General features: G+C 40.5%; 1 protein-coding gene across 4 annotated transcripts in view; it reads right to left on the bottom strand.

Moving 5' to 3' along the window:
• The window catches only part of ablim1b (actin binding LIM protein 1b), a 115,870-nt gene that overhangs the window by 75,275 nt on the left and 15,385 nt on the right, over window positions 1–25,210 (bottom strand). For all 4 annotated transcript variants that reach the window (XM_046356509.1, XM_046356510.1, XM_046356512.1 and 1 more), the window contains exons 2-4: window positions 19,754–19,879; window positions 12,075–12,258; window positions 11,853–11,962 (exon numbers count right to left, since the gene is read on the bottom strand). In XM_046356509.1, the coding sequence (XP_046212465.1) occupies window positions 11,853–11,962; window positions 12,075–12,258; window positions 19,754–19,879 (420 nt within the window). The remainder of the gene's footprint in view (window positions 1–11,852; window positions 11,963–12,074; window positions 12,259–19,753; window positions 19,880–25,210) is intronic.

Genomic DNA, 25,210 nt, shown 5'->3' with positions numbered 1-25,210 from the left:
TATCGTTGTCTCTGATTGGGAACCGTATTTAGGCAGCCTGAGTTCGCGTTGTATTTTGTGGGTGTTTGTACCTGTCTCTGTGTTAGTCACCAGATAGGCTGTAATTAGTTCACGTTCCATTTGTTGTTTTCTTATATCAGTTATTTCATGTACCGCGATATATTTCATTAAAGTCATAAGTAACCTACACGCTGCATTTCGGTCTGACTCTCTTCATTCAACAGACGAACGACGTTACAGATAGACTGTTACTTCTGATTTTGACCCCCCTCCTTTGTTCAGGGACACATTATTCCATTTCTGTTAGTCACATGTCTGTGGAACTTGTTCAGTTTGTCTCAGTTGTTAAATCTCGCTATTTTCATACAAATATTTACACATGTTAAGTTTGCTGAAAATAAACGCAGTTGACAGTGAGAGGACCTTTCTTTTTGGCTGAGTTTAGAAGCATAAGCATTTCGCTACACTCGCAATAACATCTGATAACCATGTGTATGTGACCAATAGAATTTGATTTGATCTCTCGTGACCACAAGGGAGAGATGTATATTGTTTTGAAAAGAGATGCTTGTCAGCTAATCTAACAACTAATTATTTAGGATGGCAGCCATGTTTATATTTGACAAGCAAAAACTCCCTGATCCCAGAATGCCATTCACTATAAAATGCAAATAAAAAAAGTCAAAAGATGGCTGCACCCATTGCCTGAAAAATCTGAATTTAGTTTGGCCACTTTTCAGCATATTACAAATCTTCAACGTACGTGTTACAGTGTATACAAGAACCGGAGCACATGACTTAATAAGTCATTTACAGTTTTTGACAAATCACAAAGCAAATAAAATGTTATCACCTCACAGATCATCACCCCAAATACAAGTCTACTTCCTAGCCTTACCGTAGCATGAAAGCTAAACAGGGTTGCCAGATTTGGATGTAACCATTTTAGTGGGGTTTGTGGGTTCATTTCATTTGAGGGGAACTTCAGGTCCATGGGTGGGGGGTAGAAATGGAGGAAGGTATCGTTGGGGGATATGATATTACTATGAAGGGATTTATCAATAAATGGGGGCAAACACAGGGGAAGTTTATTCGCTAAATAAAAATGAAACCACTGGAATGGGTGGACTGAGCTGGAAAACCTGAGTAACGATAGTTACTATCTAAGTCAGTCGAGTAAACCAGCCCTTCACCTCATTTTGTTATAACATCTTTGGATGTTTACGTGACAACCAGAATACATTGTATGATGTCAACAAACATGGGGTCACACATCATAATCAGTTCAACCTTCCAAAAAGTATTTTACAAACATTATATTTGTCCATTACAATCCATGAAACAATCGGAATGCATGATTTGTCACCAGTCCTTGAAAATGTGATTAAACAGTAAATACATTACGCCTTACGCACACATACGGTGTGCTGAAGTAGAAACAACAACATTATATACAGAAACTATAATGATAATGTAATAAGGCACTTACTTTGATAAGAATGCACCCATATGCAAAGTTATAGTAAGGAAAACAACAATGAAGGCAATGCGGGCACCAGATGGAAAATGTGTCAGGGGGAAAAAGTTCTGCATACTTGATCTGGGGAAACACTGGGGAAGTGCTTGGGCTCTAGTCAAAGAGAGAAGTTTGTCCAGCTCAGTGAAGCTCAGAATAAAAATAAATTGTGCGTAATAGTGAAATGGGCTACTTCTATGTGAATTAATGAGGAGGAGGAACACACCTCAATTCAAACTGTTGTTAAAAAAGAATTTGAAATTGACTAGCCTATTTGATAATTTGCAGACAGAATGCCTTGGTTTGAGGGCAGTGTGGGTTAAATGTCCTGTCGCGTAACAATCACATTTTGGAACAGTGAATGCATTCTGCCATCACATACATAAAAAACTCACGCTGGGGCGACCGATAGAGATATTTGGAACTCACACATGTAAAGGTTAAACATTCACAAGGCTGCGGGGCCAGATGGATTACCAGGACGCATACTCAAAGCATGCACTGACCAGCTGGCAAGTGTTTTCATTGATATATTCAAACTCTCCCTGACCCAGTCTGTAATACCTACATTTCAAGCAGACCAACATAGTCCCTGTGCCCATGTGCTAGACAGAGTGACTAAGGTAGTGTAGTAATAACAAAGATTTAAAGACTAAAAGTGGTGAAAATAGTAGCCTACAATAAGGAAAAACTCCAGGTAAAATACACTTCATCTCGTCCTTGTCCTATATTCTAATCTGACTTTGGTGTAGGTCACGTTGTTCTTCACAGTACCATTTCTGGTAAATGCACACTATTTCAAATAAAATATATGTTTATTTGTCACATGATACAGTAGGTGTAAAAGGTACAGTGAAATGGTTATTTGCATATTTGCATAGTAGCAATATCAAACTTAGAAAGTGTCCAGATACAAATATTTTATAATAAATAGATGATGCTTACCCAGACACACTTGTCTAAATTGATTGGTCATGTGAAAGAAATGTTATAACCATCCCCCAGCCACATCTATCGAAGTGGATGGGTCACTATTGTCTAGACATGTTCATGAAATGGTATATGAGATGGCTGTAATCCCCCCAGATACACCTGGCTAACTTGATGGGTCATGCGGAAGAGAGGATATAGCCACATCTTGCTAAGTGAATGGGTCTCTACAGAAGCTGTAAATGGCACAGTGAAATGCTATATGAGATGGCTGTAATCCCCCCAGATACACCTGGCTAACATGATGGGTCATCTGGAAGAGAGGATATAGCCACCCCACAGCCACATCTAGCTAAGTGAATGGGTCTCTACAGAAGCTGTAAATGGCACAGTGAAATGCTATATGAGATGGCTGTAATCCCCCCAGATACACCTGGCTAACATGATGGGTCATCTGGAAGAGAGGATATAGCCACCCCACAGCCACATCTAGCTAAGTGAATGGGTCTTTACAGAAGCTGTAAATGGCACAGTGAAATGCTATATGAGATGGCTGTAATCCCCCCAGATACACCTGGCTAACTTGACGGGTAATGTGGAAGAGAGGATATAGCCACCCCACAGCCACATCTAGCTAAGTGAATGGGTCTCTACAGAAGCTGTAAATGGCACAGTGAAATGCTATATGAGATGGCTGTAATCCCCCCAGATACACCTGGCTAACATGATGGGTCATCTGGAAGAGAGGATATAGCCACCCCACAGCCACATCTAGCTAAGTGAATGGGTCTCTACAGAAGCTGTAAATGGCACAGTGAAATGGTTACTTGCATATTTCGATTGTAGCAATAGCAAAAGTAGAAAGCGTTAAAAACAACAAAAAGTGTCAATGCCAGTAGAGAAAGAACAAAATAATATACCATATGTACAAGATTTTTTAATTTTTTAATTTCACCTTTATTTAACCAGGTAGACAAGTTGAGAACAAGTTCACATTTACAATTGCTACCTGGCCAAGATAAAGCAAAGCAGTTCAACACATACAACAACACATAGTTACACATGGAGTAAAGCAAACATACAGTCAATAATACAATAGAAAAATAAGTCTATATGCAATGTGAGCAAATGAGGTGAGATAATGGAGGTAAAGCCAAAAAAAGGCCATGGTGGCAAAGTAAATACAATATAGAAAGTAAAACACTGGAATGGTAGATTTGCTGTGGAAGAATGTGCAAAGTAGAAATCAAAATAATGGGGTGCAAAGGAGCAAAATAAATCAATAAATACAGAAGGGGAAGAGGCAGATGTTTGGGCTAAATTATATTTGGGCTATATACAGGTGCAGTAATCTGTGAACTGCTCTGACAGCTGGTGCTTAAAGCTAGGGAGGGAGATAAGTGTTTCCAGTTTCAGAGATTTTTGTAGTTTGTTCCAGTCATTGGCAGCAGAGAACTGGAAGGAGAGGCGGCCGAAGGAGGAATTGATTTTGGGGGTGACCAGAGAGATATACCTGCTGGAGCGCGTGCTACAGGTGGGTGCTGCTATGGTGACCAGCGAGCTGAGATAAGGGGGAAATTTACCTAGCAGGGTCTTGTAGATGACCTGGAGCCAGTGGGTTTAGCTACGAGTATGAAGCGAGGGCCAGCCGATGAGAGCGTACAGGTCGCAGTGGTGGGTAGAATATGGGGCTTTGGTGACAAAACGGATGGCACTGTGATAAATTATATCTAATTTATGGAGAATTAGAGGATATTTTGTAGATGACGTCGCCGAAGTCGAGGATCGGTAGGATGGTCAGTTTTACGAGGGTATGTTTGGCAGCATGAGGGAAGGATGCTTTGCTACAAAATAGGAAGCCAATTCTAGATTTAATTTTGAATTGGAGATGTTTGATGTGAGTCTGGAAGGAGAGTTTACAGTCTAACCAGAGACCTAGGTATTTGTAGTTGTCCACATATTCTAAGTCAGAACTGTCCAGAGTAGTGTTGCTGGACAGGCGGGCAGGTGCAGGCAGTGATCGGTTGAAAAGCATGCATTTAGCTTTACTTGTATTTAAGAGCAGTTGGAGGCCACGGAAGGAGAGCTGTATGGCATTGAAACTCGTCTGGAGGGTTAAAATCTCTCTGGGATATGTGGGACAGTAGCGTCCAACTTGGCCAAAAGCCAGAGAAAATGTAGAGTGCCAAATTCAAATAATTTCCTTAAAATCAAACTTTCATGAAATCACACATGTAAGATACCAAATTAAAGCTACACACGTTGTGAATCCAGCCAACATGTCAGATTTCAAAACGGCTTTTCGGTGAAAGCAAACGATGCTATTTGAGGATAGCACCTCCGTAAACAAAAGTGAGAAAACATATTTCAACCCTGCAGGCGTGATACAAAACACAGAAATAAAAATATAAATCATGCCTTACCTTTGACGAGCTTCTTCTGTTGGAACTCCAATATGTCCCATAAACATCACAAATGGTCCTTTGTTCGATTAATTCCGTCCATATATATCCAAAATGTCCATTTATTTGGCGCGTTTGATCCAGATAAACCACTGTCCCAACTTGCGCAACGTGACTACAAAATATCTCAAATGTTACCTGTAAATGTTGCCAAAACTACTTTTGTAATACAACTTTAGGTATTTCTTAAAGTAAGTAATCGATAAAATTGAAGACGGGGTGATCTCTGTTCAATACAGGAAGAAAACAAACTGACGCATGCTTTTTCTGGTCATGCGCCTCTAACAAACAGTACACATGAAGTAACCCTCATTTAAGATGGCCGTACTTCTTCATTACACAAAGGAATAACCTCAACCAAATTCTAATGACTGGTGACATCCAGTGGAAGTGGTAAGAACTGCCCAGAAGCTAAGATATGCATATTATTAGTCGATTTGGATAGAAAACACTCCAAAGTTTCAAAAATGGTTTGAATGATGTCTGAGTATAGCATAACTTATTTGGCAGGCAAAACCCCGAGGACAAACCATTCAGGATTGTTGTTTTTTGAGGTCACTCTCTTTTCAATGGGTTTTCATTGGGAATCCAGATTTCTAAGGGACTTGCTTGCAGTTCCTATCACTTCCACTGTATGTCAAGTCCTTAGAAATTGGTTGAGGTTTTTCCTTTGAGAAATGAAGAAGCAGCACTGTTCAGAACGAGGGTAGAGAGGAGTATATTCTTTGTTAGAGGCGCCTGACCTGAAAGCTCGCTACACTTTGTTTTCCTCCGGTTCTGAACGCAGTTTATCCCGTCTTAAATTTTATAGATTGTTTAAAAATAACTAAAGTTGTATTAGGAAAGTTGTTTGAAATGTTTGGACAAAGATTACAGGTAACTTATGAGATATTTTGTAGTCAAGTTGCGCGAGTTGGAACCTGTGTTTTTCTGGATCAAACGCGCCAAATAAATGGACATTTTGGATAGATATCAACGGAATTAATCGAACAAGAGGACCATTTGTGATGTTTATGGGACATATTGGAGTGCCAACAGAAGAAGCTCATCAAAGGTAAGGGATTAATTCTATCTTTATTTCTGCGTTATGTGTCGTGCCTGCCGGGTTGAAATATGATTGTCCGTGTTTGTTTGCTGGGGTGCTGTCCTCAGATAATAGCATTGTTTGCTGGATTAACAACAAGTGTAGCTTTAATTTGGTGTATTGCATATTTCATGAAAGTTTAATTTTTATAGTAATTTATTTGAATTTGGTGCTCTGCATTTTCACTGGATGTTGGCCAGATGGGTCCCACATATCCCAGAGAAGTTAATGGTCTGTGGGATGTTCAAAGTTTCTGATATTTTTTTATAACCCAACCCTGATATGTACTTCCACGCAACTTTGTCCCTGACCTGTTTGGAGAACTCCTTGGTCGTCATGGTGCCCCTTGCTTAGTGGTGTTGCAGACTCTGGGGCCTTTCAGAACAGGAGTATATTTTTACTGAGATCATGTGACACATCATGTCGCACTTAGATTGCACACATGTGGACTTTATTTAACTAATTACGTGACTTCTGAAGGTAATTGGTTGCACCAGATCTTATTTAGGAGCTTCATAGCAAAGGGGTGAATACATTTACACGCACCACTTTTCCGTTTTTATTTTTTAGAATATTTAACACAATATATTTTTTATTTCCCGTCACCATTTTGGACTATTTTGTGTATGTCCATTACATGAAATCCAAATAAACATCTATTTAAGTTACAGGTTGTAATGCAACACAATAGGAAAAATGTCAAGGGGGATGAATACTTTTGCAAGGCACTGTGCTACAGTGTTTGTCGATAGAAATTCAGTCGCATTTTTGTCAAATGTGCATTGCTACAATAATTTCACCCTCAGGATATGTGGTTTCCAGTTTGCATAAAGTGCAGTTGTGGTATCGGCTTGAGGGGGAATATACACGGCTGTGACTTTTACCGATGAGAATATATATGGTAGGCATTTGATTGTGAGGTATTCTAGGTCGGGTAACAAAAGGACTTGAGTTCCCATATGTTATCAAATTGTTATCACAATCACATCATGAAACAAACACCCCCGCCCTTCTACTTCCCAGAGAGATATTTATTATTGTCTGCGCGATGAACTGAGAACCCAACTGGCTGTACGGACTCAGACAGTATATACTGAGAGAGCCACGTTTCCATGAAACAATTCCTGATGTCTCTCTGGAAGGAAATGCACGCCCTGATCTCGTTTGCCTTATTATCCAGACACTGAACATTAGCGAGTAATATACTCGGAAGCGGTGGGTGGTGTGTGCGCCTCCTGAGTCAGATTTGAAGTCCACCCCAAGTACCTCCTCCAAAGGTGGTGTTTTGGGTCAGCCTCTGGAATCAGTTCATTTGCCCTGTGGGGTACGAACAAAGGATCCGATTTGGGAAAGTCCTATTCCTGATTGTAATGCTGGTGAGTTACCATCGCTCTGATATCCAACAGTTAATCCTGGCTGTATGTAGTAACACCCCAAAAATTCTGTAAGAAATAACACATAAAAAACTAAATACTGCAAAGTCTCCTAAGAGCTAGGAGCAAGGCAGCCCTATCTGCCCGGTGCCATTTTCAGCATGACCATTACACAGGTGCACCTTGTGCTGGTGACAATAAAAGGCCACTCTAAAATGTTCAGTTTGTCACACAACACAATGCCACAGATGTCTCAAGTTTCGAGGGAGCATGTAATTGGCATGCTGACTGCAGGAATATCCACCGGAGATGTCGCCGGATAATTTAATGTTGAATGCATTTCTCTACCATATGCCGCCTCCAACGTCATTTTAGAGCATTTGGCAGATACGCCATCTGGCCTCCATAACCATAGAGCACGTGTAACCACGCCAGCCAGGACCTACACATCCGGCTTCACCTAAGACCAGCCACCCAGACATCTGGTGAAACTGTGGGTTTGTACAACCAAATAATTTTTGCACATGCTGTCAGAAACCGTCCCAGGGAAGGTCATCTGCATACTCGTCCTCACCAGCGTCTTGACCTGACTGCAGTTCGGCATCGTAATTGACTTCAGTGGACAAATGTTCACCTTCTATGGCCACTGGAATGCCAGAGAAGTGTGCACTTCAGGAAAGAATCTCAGTTTCTACTGTACCGGCCAGATGGCCAGCATATTTGGGATGCTCTGGATCGCCGTGTACGACAGTGTGTTCCAGTTCCCGCCAATACCCAGCAACTTCGCACAACCATTAGGCTTTATGGGATTGGTGCCACCCCCGCAGGACGGTTGAGTTAATGTAGGCTAATGTGATGAGCATGAGTTTGTAAGTAAAATAAAATCCCAGGACATAGACATATCTGATATGGGCAGAAGCTTAAAGTCTTGTTAATCTAACTACACTTTCCAATTTACAGAAGCTATTACAGTGAAAGAATATCATACTATTGTTTGAGGAGAGTGCACAATTATGAACTTGAAAATGTATTAATAGATCAATTAGGCACATTTAGGCAGTCTCGATACAACATTTTGAACAGATCTGCAATGGTTCATTGGATCAGTCTAAAATGTTGCACATCTAGTGGCCAAAATCAAAATTGCACCTGGGCTGGAAAAATACATGATGGCCTTTCTCTTGCATTTAATAGATGATTGTAATAACAAAAACGTGTATTTCCTTTGTATTATCTTTCACCAGATCTAATGTTTTTTTTTTCTCCCACATTAATTTCACATTTCCACAAACTCCAACGTGTTTCCTTTCAAATCGTATAAAAAATATGCATATCCTTGCTTCAGGTCCTGAGCAATTATGTTTGGGTATGTCATTTTAGTCGAAAATTGAAAAAAGGGTCTGATACTTAGAGAAGTGGGACAACATTCCACAGGACAGAATCAATTGCCTGATCAACCTATGCGAAGGAGATGTGTCATGCTGCATGAGGCAAATGGTGGCCACACCAGATACTGACTGGTTTTCTAATCCATACCCTTACCTTTTTTAAGGTATCTGAACCCAACAAATGCATGTCTGCATTCCCAGTCATCTGAAATACATAGATTCGGGCCAAATGAATTTGTTTCGAATGACTGATTTCCTTATATGAACTGTAACTTAGTAAAATCTTTGAAATTGTTGCATGTTGCGTTTATCTTTTTGTTCTGTGTAATTACGAATAATTCCTCTTTATTCTGTACTTTCAGAAACCACACACATAAATACACTGAACATCTTTCTTGCCAAAGATTGTGGCCAGCTTTTGTATGCTAGTAACATACTGTTTGAACCTAAATGTAATGGTTGTTCATTTAATTGAAGTAGTAGTAGTGGTTGGAGCAAACTAAGTTTTACTAGAAGAAAGAAAAACGGCAAGAAAAGACTGACAACTGTCATTTCATTATAAATATGCATAACCCATATTTCAATATTCATATAGAAATTGAACAACCAAAACTGCACTCCCACCCTCCAAGTAATCCTCCAGCAGCTCTGTCATGAGGTTCTTTTTGTACTTTCAGTAGGTAATCATCCCACCTATGAGGAAAGGGAGTGGGGAGAATGAGGAAGTGGGAGGGGGTAGGTGAGCTATTGTCAATATAATTGCATATTGGAACTTTATGTCCAATTCTAAAATAAAATAAAAAACTAGTTTAGTAATATTTTCACCTGTAAGATGACTTTGAAGTATGTGGCCATTGAGAAATGAATGCCGATCAGATGGCAAAATATCTTCTTATACCACCTTGTATTTTTCTCAGTGCATTCCACAAAACTGTTCATCATGTTCACCTTATTCACTACCCCCATTTTGAGGTTACAGTACACAGTCTGCTTTGATCTTTCCCTCTCCCGTCAGGTGGTCGACCTTCCCTGTGGACGACAGGATTGCTGTATGGACAATGCAGAGGACATGGATGTCTTGTTTGTCATGCTATTTTACTGCCAGCTGTTGACCGTTCTCATTGAACTCCACCTTCTCATCTTCCTGCTTCCGAAATACTGGCATCCCCTTCATGTTTGACCGGACTGTGCCACAGGCCACTTTGCAGTTGAAGAGCAGATGCTGGAAGAGTGTGGGACTGTACCGATTGTCCACGTACAAAGTGTGTCCGTTCCTAAGAAGTGGAGCCAACATGGTCAACACCATGGACCCGGACACCCCAAGCCCCTCACAATGTTGGATGTCAGTGATGGACTGGATGTCAGTGTAGACTATATTGTCCTAGACAAATCCTGTATTCACGTCGCACATAACAAAGAACTTGACCCCAAACCTGTGCATTTTGGAGGGAATGTACTGAGAGAAAGCTAGCCTACGCTTCCATAACATCAGGGACTTGTCAAATGCATCGGTTGTTGTATGGCACAAAGACCAGACCAAATGCTGATGTCATGCTGGTAAGAACATTGATTTGTATAAAATTGGTCATTTAGGTTAGCAGTAGCATTGTTTACGAAATGCAGGCATCACAGCAGAACTAGGAAGGGAAAAGAGAGTGACAAAGAAGGGAGTTGCAAACATAGGATCTGTGCTCCAGTATTATCTTATGGTGTTATTTACTATTCAGATGAGAAGGACTGTCACTAGGAAGGTATACATTTCACTAATTGTGGTTGTCACCCATTTAGCGAGCCGCCCCTCTTCTGGCTCTCTCTTCTCCTGTAGCTCCAAGGCAAATTGATTGGTCTCCTCTAATATGTCTCCCACCAGCTCCACTGTCAGAAACAGCTTGAAGCACTCTGCCTCAGAGGGAGATGGCAAGGGGCTTTGCACTCCAGACTGATACTCAGCAGGGCAGGAGGGGTGAAATGGCTGGTTGCCTTCCAGCTACCGCAGACCTGCCGTACTTCACCCACTGTTGGTCTGCCTCCATCACCACCATAATCTCCAGAATGACCGGGGACTTCATCGGTGGGAAAGGGGTTAAAATTATTATTGTCATAAAATCTTACTTAATTGACCATGTATAGCAGGTTGAAATTTGGCCATAGAATCGATGACCAAAAAATATGTATTTTCACATTTCATTCAGCACCTAAAACGCACCGGATTTTAATGCCTGGAAAATACATATTTTCAATGTCTGGAAACTACATATTTTTGACGTACGTATAAGGCGTCTTTTCAACATCCTTATAAGACAGATTCTTTTTCACCATAATTTTCATTACTTGGGTGCATCCATTGTTGTTCCATTTGTCCAGTGAACTATGGACACCTCTCCTACTCTGTCTGGGCAGGGTGACAGGAAGCGGTCTAGGATAGACTAATGTTAGAGAGGTTATACACTCTTAGATTTAAAAAAAGGTACTAAGTAAGGTTCTTTGGCTTGTCTACTCTATGATGGGTCCTGCCTAGAACCCTCTATAAATGGTTCTACCAAAACCCTTTTTATCATCTAAAGGTTCTTCCTAGAACTCTCTTTGAAGGGTTCTTCCTAGAACCATCTATGAATTATTCCACCAGCCTTATTAACCTTTAAAATGAAACTCTTTATGACATTACATAAATCATATGGACTTTCTTTGAGGGCCTAGTTATAGCCTAACACAGTGGTCGGAAATTCCTGGTTTACAAGTCACATTATGCTGGCTTGCAAAGTGATGTGTAATTCCTATTGGAATCCAGCTAGAGTGAAGATATCCAACAATTGCATTTTAAAAATGTTATTTAGGCATTATTTAACTAGACAAGTCTGTAAAGAACAAATTCTTATTTACAATGACGGAAAGGGAGGGTTGATAAATGAGACAACCTAAATCATGTTAACAGAAACAATCATCCCACGAGAAAAATAAAACTCACCACAGCCGAATGAAATTTATGACACCTGTGGTAAGGGATACTCAAAAATGATTTGGACACCCCTCACTCACCCACACACACACACATATGGACACACACAGATGCACGCATGCACGAACACCACACACACTTACTGCTGGAGCTGCTGATGTCTTTGGGGGTAGGGGACATAGGGTGGATGCAGTGTTGACAGAGACAGTCTTTCCCATTAAAGGTGACACGATCTCCAGTAGGAAATGGTCGTCTAAGAGTGAGAGAGAGAGAGTGAGAGAAGAGATACATCTACAGTATGTGTATGTGCGTGTCTGTGTCTGTGTATGTATATGCATGTGCATGTGGTAGCACAATGATCTTACTTGCAGATTGTGCAGACGAAACAGGCCGGATGGTACGTCTTGCCGAGAGCAGTGACCACCTCTCCCTCTACAAAGCTCCCACAGCCATTGCAGCATGTGCCATGGAGCCGCTGGTAGTCCAACGTGCACAGGTAGTCCCCGTTCTTCATGAAGAAACCTCCCTGAGCCAAGTCGCACCCGCACACTGAACACACAAACACAACATGTATTCGCTTAGCATACATGCTAAAATTAGAAAAGTTATCTCAGAATCCATCTTCATCAAAATTTAGCCTTCATTTCTTCACAAAATAAAACATTTAATTTCTTCCCACATGAAATGGCTGTAGGTTTCATTATGCTGCAATTAATTAGTAATCTCAGACAAAAAAAATGTCAAAAGACTCCAGCCACCCTAGTCATAGACTGTTCTTTCTGCTATCGCACGGCAAGCGGTACCGGAGCGTCCAAGAGGCTTTTAAACAGCTTCTTCCCCCAACCCAAAAGACTCATGAACAGCTAATCAAATGACTACCCAGACTATTTGGAATCCCCCTCCCCCTTTCCGCTGCTGCTACTCTCTGTTATTATCTATGCATAGTCACTTTAATAACTCTACCCACATGTACATATTACCTCACACCGGTGCCTCCACACATTGAACTGCCATTGTTATTTACTGCTGCTTTTTAACTATTAGTTATTCATATCTCACACTTTTTTATTGGTATTTTCTCAAAACTGCATTGTTGGTTAAGGGCTTGTAAGTAAGCATTTCACTGTAAGGTTGTATTCGGCGCATGAGACAAATAAAATGTGATTTGATTTACACAGTAGCTCCAATTTGAGTAATGGAGGATTCCAGAAGTATGTCAGAATATGGCTGCACGATTTGGACAAAATACAGTTGAAGTCAGAAGTTTACATACACCTTAGCCAAATACATTTAAACTCAGTTTTTCACAATTCCTGACATTTAATCCGGTTAAAAATTATCTGTCTTAGGTCAGTTAGGATCACCACTTTATTTAAGAATGTGCATGGTCTGAATAATAGTGGAAAGAATGAATTATTTCAGCTTTTATTTCTTTCATCACATTCCCAGTGGGTCAGAAGTTTACATACACTCTATTAGTATTTGGTAGCATTGCCTCTAAATTGTTTAACTTGGGTCAAACATTTCAGGTAGCCTTCCACAAGCTTCCCACAATAAGTTGGGTGAATGTTGGCCCATTCCTCCGGTCGGAACTGGTGTAACTGAGTCAGGTTTGTAGGCCTCCTTGCTCGCACAAGCTTTTTCAGACATTTTTCCAAAAAGTATGATCTTTGTCCCCATGTGCAGTTCCAAACCGCAGTCTGGCTTTTTTATGGCAGTTTTGGAGCAGTGGCTTCTTCCTTGCTGAGCGGCCTTTCAGGTTATGTCGATATAGGACTTGTTTTACTGTGGATATAGATACTTTTGTATCTATTTCCTCCAGCTTCTTCACAAGGTCTTTTGCTGTTGTTCTGGGATTGATTTGCACTTTTCGCACCAATGTACGTTCATCTCTAGGAGACAGAACGCATCTCCTTCCTGAGCGGTCCTGTGATGTTAATACTTGCATACTATTGTTTGTACAGATGAACGTGGTACTTTCACACATTTGGAAATTGCTCCCAAGGATGAACCGAACTTGTGGAGGTCTACAATTTTTTCTCTGAGGTCTTGGCTGATTTCATTGGATTTTTCCATGATGTCAAGCAAAGAGGCACTGAGTTTGAAGGTAGGCCTTAAAATACATCCACAGGTATACCTCCAAATGACTCAATTGATGTCAATTAGCCTATCAGAAGCTTCTAAAGCCATTACATAAATTTCTGGAATTTTCCAAGCTGTTTAAAAGGCACAGTCAGCTTAGTGTCCTGTATGTAAATGTCTGACCCACTGGAATTCTGATCAAATTAATAAGTGAAATAATCGGTCTATAAACAGTTGTTGGAAAAATTATGTCCTAACCGACTTGCCAAAACTATAGTTTGTTAACAAGAAATTTGTGGAGTGGTTGAAAAATGAGTTTTAATGACTCCAACATAAGTGTTTGTAAACTTCCAATTACAGCTGTATACTATACATTTTTGTACATGTAGATATGTTTGCCCTTGTTCGATAGAGCCATTGGACGTCTTTCAGCGATGTTCCTATCAGCGGATTCATTGCTAAATATACAAGCACACATATTTTCTTCCAGTCTTTGAAAGACTACAACTTGTGTTGGGTGGTGCTTCCTGTTCTAGCCTCCGGCACTCCTCCAAGAGGCACCACTAACAACAAAATCCTTTGGGCAAAACTGAAAGAACTGACCAGACGCAATCAAGGCTTCAAGTGATTTCTCTCATCAACACAAATTCGACCAGAGTATTTCTTGATGTTCTATTATCTACATTGTGACATTCGACCATACATGTTTCAACTGGACATTTTTGGGATAGCTAACGTTAGAAGCTCAGCTACAGCAGATGCCAGCATCAAGATGGCAGATGACAAATATGGTGCTTAGCTAAGTAAGTTTCCGGCAAGCCACCTAGCTAGCTAACTTTAGTTTATCGAATGAAACCCATATTGTACTCCCAGTTAGCACATTGGAGCTGGGCCGATTCCGGCTGAGACTCAGCGCATTCGGCTGAGAGTCAGACTCGGGTCACTCATGCAGGATTACGTATGGCTAAGATGTGGCGATTGAGCTCTTGCCGTGATTGTGTTAACAACGTTAAACTTCAATGGTAAATTATATTTCTTATCCAATTTGGACATTACGTAACTGGATAATTTTTGTAATAATATTCCATAGAAAAGTATGTTAAAATGATTTTACTTCTGCTTAAGTTACCAGTGTAAAAAGGCAGGTTAAATGTAGCCTAACGTTAATTTATAGGACTGAGTAGGATATCGACACATAAAACGACAACGTTAACGTAACGGGACTTCTAACATGTTTCAAGGCCCGTTTCAAATCAGCAATCAGATTGTGTTGTCTGTGATGTTAATAACTTACAGCAAATTGCTAAACAACCTCTTCTGATTAATCAAGGCGATTGTTTCCTGAAAATGACAAGTTTTTGAATGTTAATGCGGTCACTTTGACACCTAAAAATCTCTTCTCTGTCTCTCTAGCCTGCCAGCTAATTCCAGCCCCAGCTCTTCCTCCTGCAGCTATTCAGCCAAGAAAGATGATCAAGGTTCCTAAGAATTCATGTAAATGCAAATCGCTGCCCTTTAGTAATTCAGTTCAGCAATATGTGTTTCAGAGCTGCAGCCCTCAAAGTGAGCCAGAAATGACTGAGAAGTATTCAGAGTATAGTGTGACTTCAAACATCTGGCGAAGGTATACTGCAAACGTGTCAAGATTTCTGACTCTATTTAAAAAGAGCAGTCTACACATAATGTAGAAAATGCTGCTGTTCCTTCGACATTTTATATGTCCAATGAGAGCGCAGAGGAAATGTTGGTCAGGACTTTGAGGAAGAACTGTTGTGGATGCTTTGATGGACACTGCAGGTGTAGGAGAAGGCGAAGTTCAGGGTGAGGTTGATGTCCTTCTGTAGCTCAGTTGGTAGAGCATGGCGCTTGTAACGCCAGGGTAGTGGGTTAGATCCCCGGGACCACCCATACGTAGAATGTATGCACACATGACTGTAAGTCGCTTTGGATAAAAGCGTCTGCTAAATGGCATATATTATTATTATTATATTATGAGGCTGAGGAGAACCGTTGATAATGAGGGTGATGTCGAGGAGATGGTTGACAATGAGGTTGAAAGTGAAACGGACCGTTTCAAAGACTACTTGGTGAATTGGGCTCTTGAATATGGAATAACATTAGTTGCGTTAAAAGCCCTGTTTTCGATTCTGAGGTTCCACCATCCAACCTTGATGCAAAGATGCAAGAACCCTCAATACCAACAGAGTTGACAGGGTTGCTGGTGGCACTTTTTAAAACTTTGGTATTCTAGGTTCTCTGACACAATTGACAAACTTTGGCAGAAAATCCCAAATAGGTATACAAAAGTTATTCTATGCACCTGTGAGCATACATAAGTCACCAGCTAGCATGGAAAAGTAAGACATGTCTAAAGTAAGTAACCATGACACAAATACACAATCTAGTGGGCTAAATGTGGGACATTCAGAATCGGTGAGGGTCAGTGGTTACAGTCGACACCACAGCTTGCGTTTGGCTGGTCAGCAGGGCTAGTCCTCTTATGAGAGTCTGAAATTTTCAATTTCAATTTACACAGTATGTTTCACCTTGTGGACTTTATATCTGCGGAGAAGAAGGAGACCATCATGGGTCCAAGATGGCATGAGCTACTGGTCCCCTTATACAGTGGGGAGAACAAGTATTTGATCCACTGCCGATTTTGCAGTTTTTCCTACTTACGAAGCATGTAGAGGTCTGTAATTTTTATTTTTTATGAGAGACGGAATCTAAAATAATACTTTCAGGTTGTCTAGGTTGGGACTTTCAGCTCCCTCCAAAGATTTTCTATTGGGTTCAGGTCTGGAGACTGGCTAGGCCACTCCAGGACCTTAAAGATGCTTCTTACGGAGCCACTCCTTAGTTGCCCTGACTGTGTGTTTCGGGTCATTGTCATGCTCAAGGAGCCAGCCACAGTCCACACAGGTGGACTTAATTTAACTCATGATGTGACATCTGAAGGTAATTGGTTACACCAGATCTTATTTAGGGCCTTCATAGCAAAGGAGGTGAATATATATGCACGCACCACTTTTCCGTTTACATTTTTTTTTAAACAAGTTATTTTTTAAATTTCACTTCACCAATTTAGACTATTTTATGTATGTCCATTATATGATATCCAAATGAATATCAATTTAAATTACAGGTTGTAATGCAACAAAATAGGAAAAACATAAAGGGGATGAACAATTTTGCAATGCACTGTAAGCAAGTAATTTGTGAAACCATGATGTGATGTATTACAGGATTGGATGTTGCCATTTCAATGTTTTTGAATTCCTTTTGTGTATCAGCACATTTGCTTGATATAATCTCACTGCAACTGCTCACTGTGTCCATGTTGCATAACATAGGCATTTTCAAAGAACCACCAGTCACGGTTAGCTCCCCGCCCACTCACTCTATCTTTTCAGACTTCCAGGTAGGTTGACATTTCAGGAAAAGTAATTGTTTTCAAATGTTGATCATTTATACAAAATTCTCCCACAATGCACCATAATTCACAGTATGCTGCAGTAATATGTTTCAGAGTATTTTACTGTTGATAATACCCAAAATGATCATATGAATTACAGTTTTCCGTTACAGTGTACAATTGGATGCACTAGTGCCTCTCTGGAAGTTCAGGGTAAATTACTTGTTCACAGAGGAATGCACATATTTTTTGTGTGGAAGGAGGTGTCGTCAGCTATTAGCGGAAATTGCTAATGCAGGTCACACCAACCACTGGTGTTATGATAGAGGGATTATGGCAGGCTTCCCAGAGCCCTGGAGGACGAGGGGCCCAGAAGGACACAAATAGACTTTGCCTCTGTGGATTTAGACAGGCATGCACACGAAACACACACACACATAGAGAGAGAGAGAGAGACAGATTTCTGGAGGTGAAATGCTAGCCATCTTCATATATGCTCCAGCAGTACTGTCTAAATTCCTGAATCTGCCCACAAGAATGGGACTTTGAAAGCTAACATATGGAATTGTTTCACGATGGTTATGTCATGGATAATTTAGCTATTTGATTTTGAATTGTAGGACCCCTTTAGGTATGAAAAAAATATAGAACAGTTATTTGATAACATGTTGCATTTGATCTTTACTACTATAGCCCATAGAAACACATTCATAAATGGCAAGAAAGTTAAAAATACATAATGAGTAATGTGGTTTTGAAGTGTCTATATTATATCTGGAAGATATAAGAAAGCTCAGGGAATATTTATGATTTTCTTATGTTTTTTTGGACACATATTTTTTATTTTTGTTGCCACTAAACTACCTCCATTCATTTGTATGGGTTACCTTCAGTCATGTCCCGAGTTCGTGAGAGTGTGCTCTTTCCTGAGCTGTTCGGAGGCTACTGAAGTTCTTTTTGAGATGACCGGTGTTCGGTATATATCATGGTATGACAAACACTGCTGTTGCTCGGCACAGGTGTGTCAATAGACTCTTAGGATTTGTTTATGAGGTTGCCATGAAAATGGACAGACAAAGCTTTATGAGCGTAGTCTGGCGTATGCAGTCTTTCCAAAATCTTTCACAAACGTAAGAAAAAATGTGAACATGAAATGTATTTGGTAGATTTTCATTCAATATATGAAATTCAACAAGACAAGCACTGAGCTCTTTTTTTGTAAGCAGTAAGGAAGATTTGTAGAGCAAGACAAGGTTTTGTTAGTATAAAGGTGGGTTGAGCAATGTTCTTGGTCTAATACTAATTGTAATTTCTATGGATACCAGAGGAATGAGTTAGTTGCAGACCAAATAGTTCTCTATCACAGGCAAATATCATCTTATTTCTGTCAAGATCCTGTAAAGCAATCACTTCGAAATTTGTGAAGACAGTGGAGTGTGGTTAGCACTTCATAGGGGGTTTCTATAGGAAGCAGCTCAATTTCATAAAAAAAGAGAGGAGAATGATAGAACATTCTTATTCTTTTGGATGCTGAATATCTGCTTTACTTGTGAGTATATTGAGGTAGTTGTACTTACAAGTTGGGCAGCTAGTTATGGATCTCCGTCTTTGGTAAAGGTGGTTCATATCAAATCAAATGTTATTGGTCACATACACATATTTAGCAGATGTTATTTCTTGTGTTCCTACCTACACCAGTGTATCTAACAATTCACACACATCTAAAAGTCAAATAATGGAATTAAAAAATATATAAATATATAATTATTAGGACGAGCAATGTCTTAGTGGCATTGTTTGATGCTGCTACTGTGCACATTGTACAGCTGTTAGCACAAGACAAATTATTATAGTTTATAAGAAGTGAACATTTGATATTGTGTCATACTATTGATTGACAATTGACTAAACTGATGAATTTGTATTACTTTGATTATTATTACTGAAAAAAACATGATATATGTTAGCCTTTCCTTCAATGTCCTCTCTCAGCCCACAATACAAACTAACAAGAAGTACTCTAGAGTTAACCCTGGCTTGAGGGGGGATGCTGTCACTGTGGGATTACAAGTTCTGAATGTTTCGTCTTCAATTTTCTGTGAATAAAAATATGTTATTAAGAAAATAGTAAGTGGGATCATTTGGAATTAAAATTCCATAGTTCCCTTCTGGGTGTGAATAGCACGTGACCTATCTCAAGTAAGGAAATGTATACCCTTTGAGACCAGGTGAAAGGTACCATGAAAATGCAATTCATTACCATTCAATGAATCATTCAAGGGCACACTACTCACTCAAGACAGTAACCGCAAAGTGAACAAAAATTGCAAGATTTCCAACCATCCTCCACATCTTACTTTTTCTGAAGACTTCCCTGTGCATTGGACCAAAGGGCATGCACCGCAAATTCCTCAAAGTTGACAAAGAAAAGAGATTGGGAATAATAGTGAGATTTGGGTCCGGGGACAGATGCACACATATGTGTGCGCACAGACAAACATGTACGTGCGAGCGCACACACACACACACACATATATACATGCTCACCCTTGCAGGTAAAGCACTTGATGTGGAAGTGCTTGGACTGGACCCGCAGCACCTCTCCCTTGCATGGCTCCCCACATTTGTAGCATTGGATCCACAGCTTCTCTGCAGGGTCCTGAACATGGCCCACTGGAGGAGAGAACAGACAGGCATGAGCATGGCCACCTAAAATGTATTTAAATCACTGTGTTCAAAACGGGGTGCATGTACACACAGGTTAATAAATCCTCTTAGGGAGGCTGCGAATTTTCGCAGCTTTTTGTTAAAAATCGCGCAACATTTCAGTGCTCTGCTACTCATGCCAGGAATATAGTATATGCATATGATTAGTATGTGTGGATAGAAAACACTCAGACGTTTATAAAACTGGTTAAATCACGGCTGTGACTATAACAGAACGTGCGTTTCATCGAAAAGTGCAGGAAAATCTGATCACTGAAAATGGAAAAATATATCAATGCGCCACTTCAACCAATTGTTAAAGGTGACCCAGATTAAATGAGGCCGAGGTTGCAATACCTACAGCTTCCACACGATGTCAACAGTCTTGTCATTTGCCTAGGCTTTGTTTCTTGGTCAAACGAAGAAGAGACAGCCATTACATTACATTACATTTAAGTCATTTAGCAGACGCTCTTATCCAGAGCGACTTACAAATTGGTGCATTCACCTTATGACATCCAGTGGGACAGTCACTTAACAATAGTGCATCTAAAACTTAGGGGGGTGGGGTGAGAGGGATTACTTAACCTATCCTAGGTATTCCTTAAAGAGGTGGGGTTTCAGGTGTCTCCGGAAGGTGGTGATTGACTCCGCTGTCCTGGCGTCGTGAGGGAGTTTGTTCCACCATTGGGGGGCCAGGGCAGCGAACAGTTTTGACTGGGCTGAGCGGGAGCTGTACTTCCTCAGTGGTAGGGAGGCGAGCAGGCCAGAGGTGGATGAACGCAGTGCCCTTGTTTGGGTGTAGGGCCTGATCAGAGCCTGGAGGTACTGAGGTGCCGTTCCCCTCACAGCTCCGTAGGCAAGCACCATGGTCTTGTAGCGGATGCGAGCTTCAACTGGAAGCCAGTGGAGAGAACGGAGGAGCGGGGTGACGTGAGAGAACTTGGGAAGGTTGAACACCAGACGGGCTGCGGCGTTCTGGATGAGTTGAAGGGGTTTAATGGCACAGGCAGGGAGCCCAGCCAACAGCGAGTTGCAGTAATCCAGACGGGAGATGACAAGTGCCTGGATTAGGACCTGCGCCGCTTCCTGTGTGAGGCAGGGTCGTACTCTGCGGATGTTGTAGAGCATGAACCTACAGGAACGGGCCACCGCCTTGATGTTAGTTGAGAACGACAGGGTGTTGTCCAGGATCACGCCAAGGTTCTTGGCGCTCTGGGAGGAGGACACAATGGAGTTGTCGACCGTGATGGCGAGATCATGGAACGGGCAGTCCTTCCCCGGGAGGAAGAGCAGCTCCGTCTTGCCGAGGTTCAGCCCAGTTCTTCCGGTCTCCGACCGGATATTTTGGTTGAGATTTACCCGGACATTATTTCCAGACGGACAGCTATAGAATATACATCGCCTCGTGATCAATTTGATGGCTTATTAACATTTACTAATACCTAAAGTTGCATTACAAAAGTATTTCGAAGTGTTTTGTGAAAGTTTATCGTCGACTTTTTAATTTGAAAAAAATGACGTTACGTTAGAAAATGCTATTTTTTTCGTTGTTCACACAGTCTTCATAGATCGATATCTAGGCTATATATGGACCGATTTAATCGGAAAAAAAGACCCAATAGTGATTATGGGACATCTAGGAGTGCCAACAAAGAAGATGGTCAAAGGTAATGAATGTTTTATATTTTATTTGTGCGGTTTGTGTAGCGCCGACTATGTTAATTATTTTGTTTACGTCCCCTGCGGGTCTTTTGGGGTGTTACATGCTATCAGATAATAGCTTCTCATGCTTTCGCCGAAAAGCATTTTACAAATCTGACTCGGTGGATAGATTCACAACGAGTGTAGCTTTAATTCACTACCTTGAATGTGTATTTTAATGAAAGTTTAATGACAGTTTGAGTTTTATCAAAAACTATAGGTGGCGCTCTGAAACTCCGCTGAGTGATGTTCCTGCCAGGGAACTGTATTCTGCTACATCCTTAAAAGTGTTGTCAGTGTTATATCCGATTATTGATTATAGTGGGGTTAACACCAGTGGGATTGAAATTGACACCAACTGCAGTGAATAAATGAAGTTTTATTTCAATCACAGTGGAATCAACACCGCGTGGTGTTGTTACTTGACTGTGTTGAGTTCTTTCCGTTAAATATGAGTACGAAATATATTTTTTAAATATCTCCTAGATTTATGACAACCATGTTTCTTATTTATTTTTGGTCGGTCCTTTTTGCCATTTATGATGTTTCTATAGGCTTTAGTAGTAAAGGCCAAAATCAACATTTTATCAAATACATTTTTTTAATACCAAACGAGGTCCTAAAAATTCAAAATCAAACAGTTAGATGATCCATAGTTTGACCATCTTAAAACAATTCCATACCCCAAGTCCCCTCACATCTTTGATTCTCGTCACCTGCGACAATAAAGACTGCTTCCGGGTGAAAGGATTTTTGCTGGCTAATAATCTTGTACAGTTCACTGAGTGCCGTCTTGGTGTTTGCTGTGATAATAACACGTGAGCTTCCTCAGCATATAGTGGGGTTGGTGTTTTAACATCAGAAACTCCAGGTTGGGTGAACAGGAGCTTGCGATGTTTTCAAGTTCCGTACATCAGGAATTGTTTGAGGAAACATACCCCTCCCCGTAGACTCTTATTAGACATCTCCATCTGATCCATTAGAAATATGGAGAAGCCGTCTGGTTGAATAGTAGAGTGTAGTGTATTGTCCGTAAGCCACATCTCAGCAAAAACAAAGACACTGCATTCCCTGATGTCCCTCTGCAATTGTTCACAAAGTTTATTTTCCAGCGATTGGATATTAGCCATCAGGATACTAGGAATGAAATACAAACAGTGTAGTTATACCCTCTGTAAGGAAATTAAACAGGCAAAATGTTAATATTGAGACAAAGTGGAGTCATAATTCAATGGCTCAGACACAAAACCTATGTGGCAGGGTCTATAGAAAGTCACGTCGTGGACACCGACATCTTGCTTCCGGACAAGCTAAACAACTTCACTTGCTTTGAGGATAACACAATGCTACCGGCCGACGTGAGTAAAACATTTACACGTGTTAACCCTCGCAAGGCTGCCGAACCAGATGACACCCCTAGCCGCGTCCCCAGAACATGTGCAGACCAGCTGGCTGGAGTATTAATGGACATATTCAATCTCTTCCTATCCCAGTCTGCTGTTTCCACTTGTTGCCCCAAGATGTCCACGATTGTTTCTGTACCCAAGAAAGCAAAGGTAACTGAACTAAATGACTATTACCCCTTAGCACTTCTGTCATCATAAATTGCTTTGAGTGGCTAGTGTTGTGGAAATTCAGTACTGAGAGAGATTTGGCCATTTCTTCAAACAATCATCTTTATTTAATATTGCTTAATTATTGCAATAATGAGGCTGGTCGACCCGCCCACCCTTGAGTGTTGTACCGAGTAACCTAACCTTTACACAAATGCAGAGTACTATATATAGCTGACACCAACAAGTCATGGTTGGTTAAACAGCCCCCTCATGCAGACCAAGGAGCATCAGAGGCCACTGTGGCTTCGTCCTGTCGTTATCTGCACGTGGGATGTTGTCTTAACACTACCCTGACTTAGTTTCCCAGATGCGAGGATGATTTTGAGACAATGAGGGATTGTTCTACTCCTAAACTATGTCTAGTAAAACACATTATTTTCTATGTAATGCTGTCTTTAACCCATTTGTCAGCTCAAGCCATCTCCAGTGAAGCCCATGTAAACACAGACACTAGCAGGACAGAAATGTCTTACTATTAGTTAAATATTAATTGCTAACCATTAAAACCTCTCTTGGGTAGGGGGCAGTATTTTGAAGTGTGGATGACAAACATGCCCAAAGTAAACTGCCTGTTACTCAGGCCCAGAAGCTAGGATAAGCATATGCATGGTACTATTCGATAGAAAATACTCTGTTTCTAAAACTGTTAAAATAATGTCTGTGAGTATAACAGAACTGATATGGCAGGCGAAAACCAGAGGAAAATCCATCCAGGAAGTGAGACTTTTTTGAAGCGAATTGTTTTCCATTGAATGCCTATTGACTCTGTTATAGGTTAGGGCCCAGATTGCTGTTCTTATGGCTTCAACAGTCTTTAGACATGCTTTCAGGCTTGTATTTTGAAAAACGATGAGTAAAAATACCTTTTGGTCAGAGGACAGGGGGAGAATGCAGAGCTGCATTGTGCGCGTGACAGATAACGCGCTGTTCGTTGTTTTTCCTTTCTATTGAAAACGCTATTGTCCAGTTGAAATATTATTGATTATTTAAACAATAGAACACCTGAGGATTAATTATAAACATAAACGTTCTATTAGGACGTATTCCTCTGCATTTTTGACCTCCCTGGAGACAGTGGATTACTGAACAAAACGCCCCAACAAAACAGAGTTTTTGGGACATAAAGAAGGGATTTTATCGAACAAAACAAACATTTATTGTGTAACAGGGAGTCTTGTTATATGAAGATCATAAAAGGTGAGTGATACATTTATCGCTATTTCTGACTTGTGACTCTGCTGGGAAATGTTTGTATGCTTTTGTAAGCCGGGGGCTGTCCTCAGATAATCACATGGTATGCTTTTGCCATAAAGCCTTTTTGAAATCTGACACAGCGGCTGGATTAACAAGAAGTTCATCTTTAAACCGATGTATAACACTTGTATATTTTATGAATGTTTATTATGAGTATTTCTGTATTTTGAATTTGGAGCTCTGCAATTTCACTGGATATTGGCCAGGTGGGACGCTACCGTCCCACCTGCCCATAAGAGGTTTTAATATCAAATACACAAGGTAAATATGTAATTTTTATATCACACTAGTTAAGGATCATATCACCTCTACCTTACACCATAGACCCACTTCAATTTGCATGTCTTTTTATTCTCAATGCTGCCTGCAGCATGATATATTTTGCCTGTGCGCATAAATGACAGACAGTTGTTGGTCGGTGCAATTATCTGGAGTCATCGGAGGAGCGTATAATAATCCTACTGTAGAATTTCATTTCAGGCAGCAGATCAAATGAATGTCTACAATGACGAGTCACTCAGAAAAACAAATCATGACCTTTGTCAGTAAAAAGATTTGTTAAAATGAAAGAATAGAGAAAGCCCATGTCTCTGTAATTAACAAGAACAGTCAAGGGTGGGTATCTCTTATTTTCACTTGAACGGAATGCTGGGAAATGTGCAAATAAGGCTCTACCTACAATGTTAAAATAACTCTCCCAAAAAAGACCACTAAGTGTTCATTT

The sequence above is a fragment of the Oncorhynchus gorbuscha genome, linkage group LG07, assembly GCF_021184085.1.
Source record: "Oncorhynchus gorbuscha isolate QuinsamMale2020 ecotype Even-year linkage group LG07, OgorEven_v1.0, whole genome shotgun sequence".
Classification (NCBI taxonomy): domain Eukaryota; kingdom Metazoa; phylum Chordata; class Actinopteri; order Salmoniformes; family Salmonidae; genus Oncorhynchus; species Oncorhynchus gorbuscha.
This window is presented reverse-complemented; position numbering and strand designations above follow the sequence as displayed.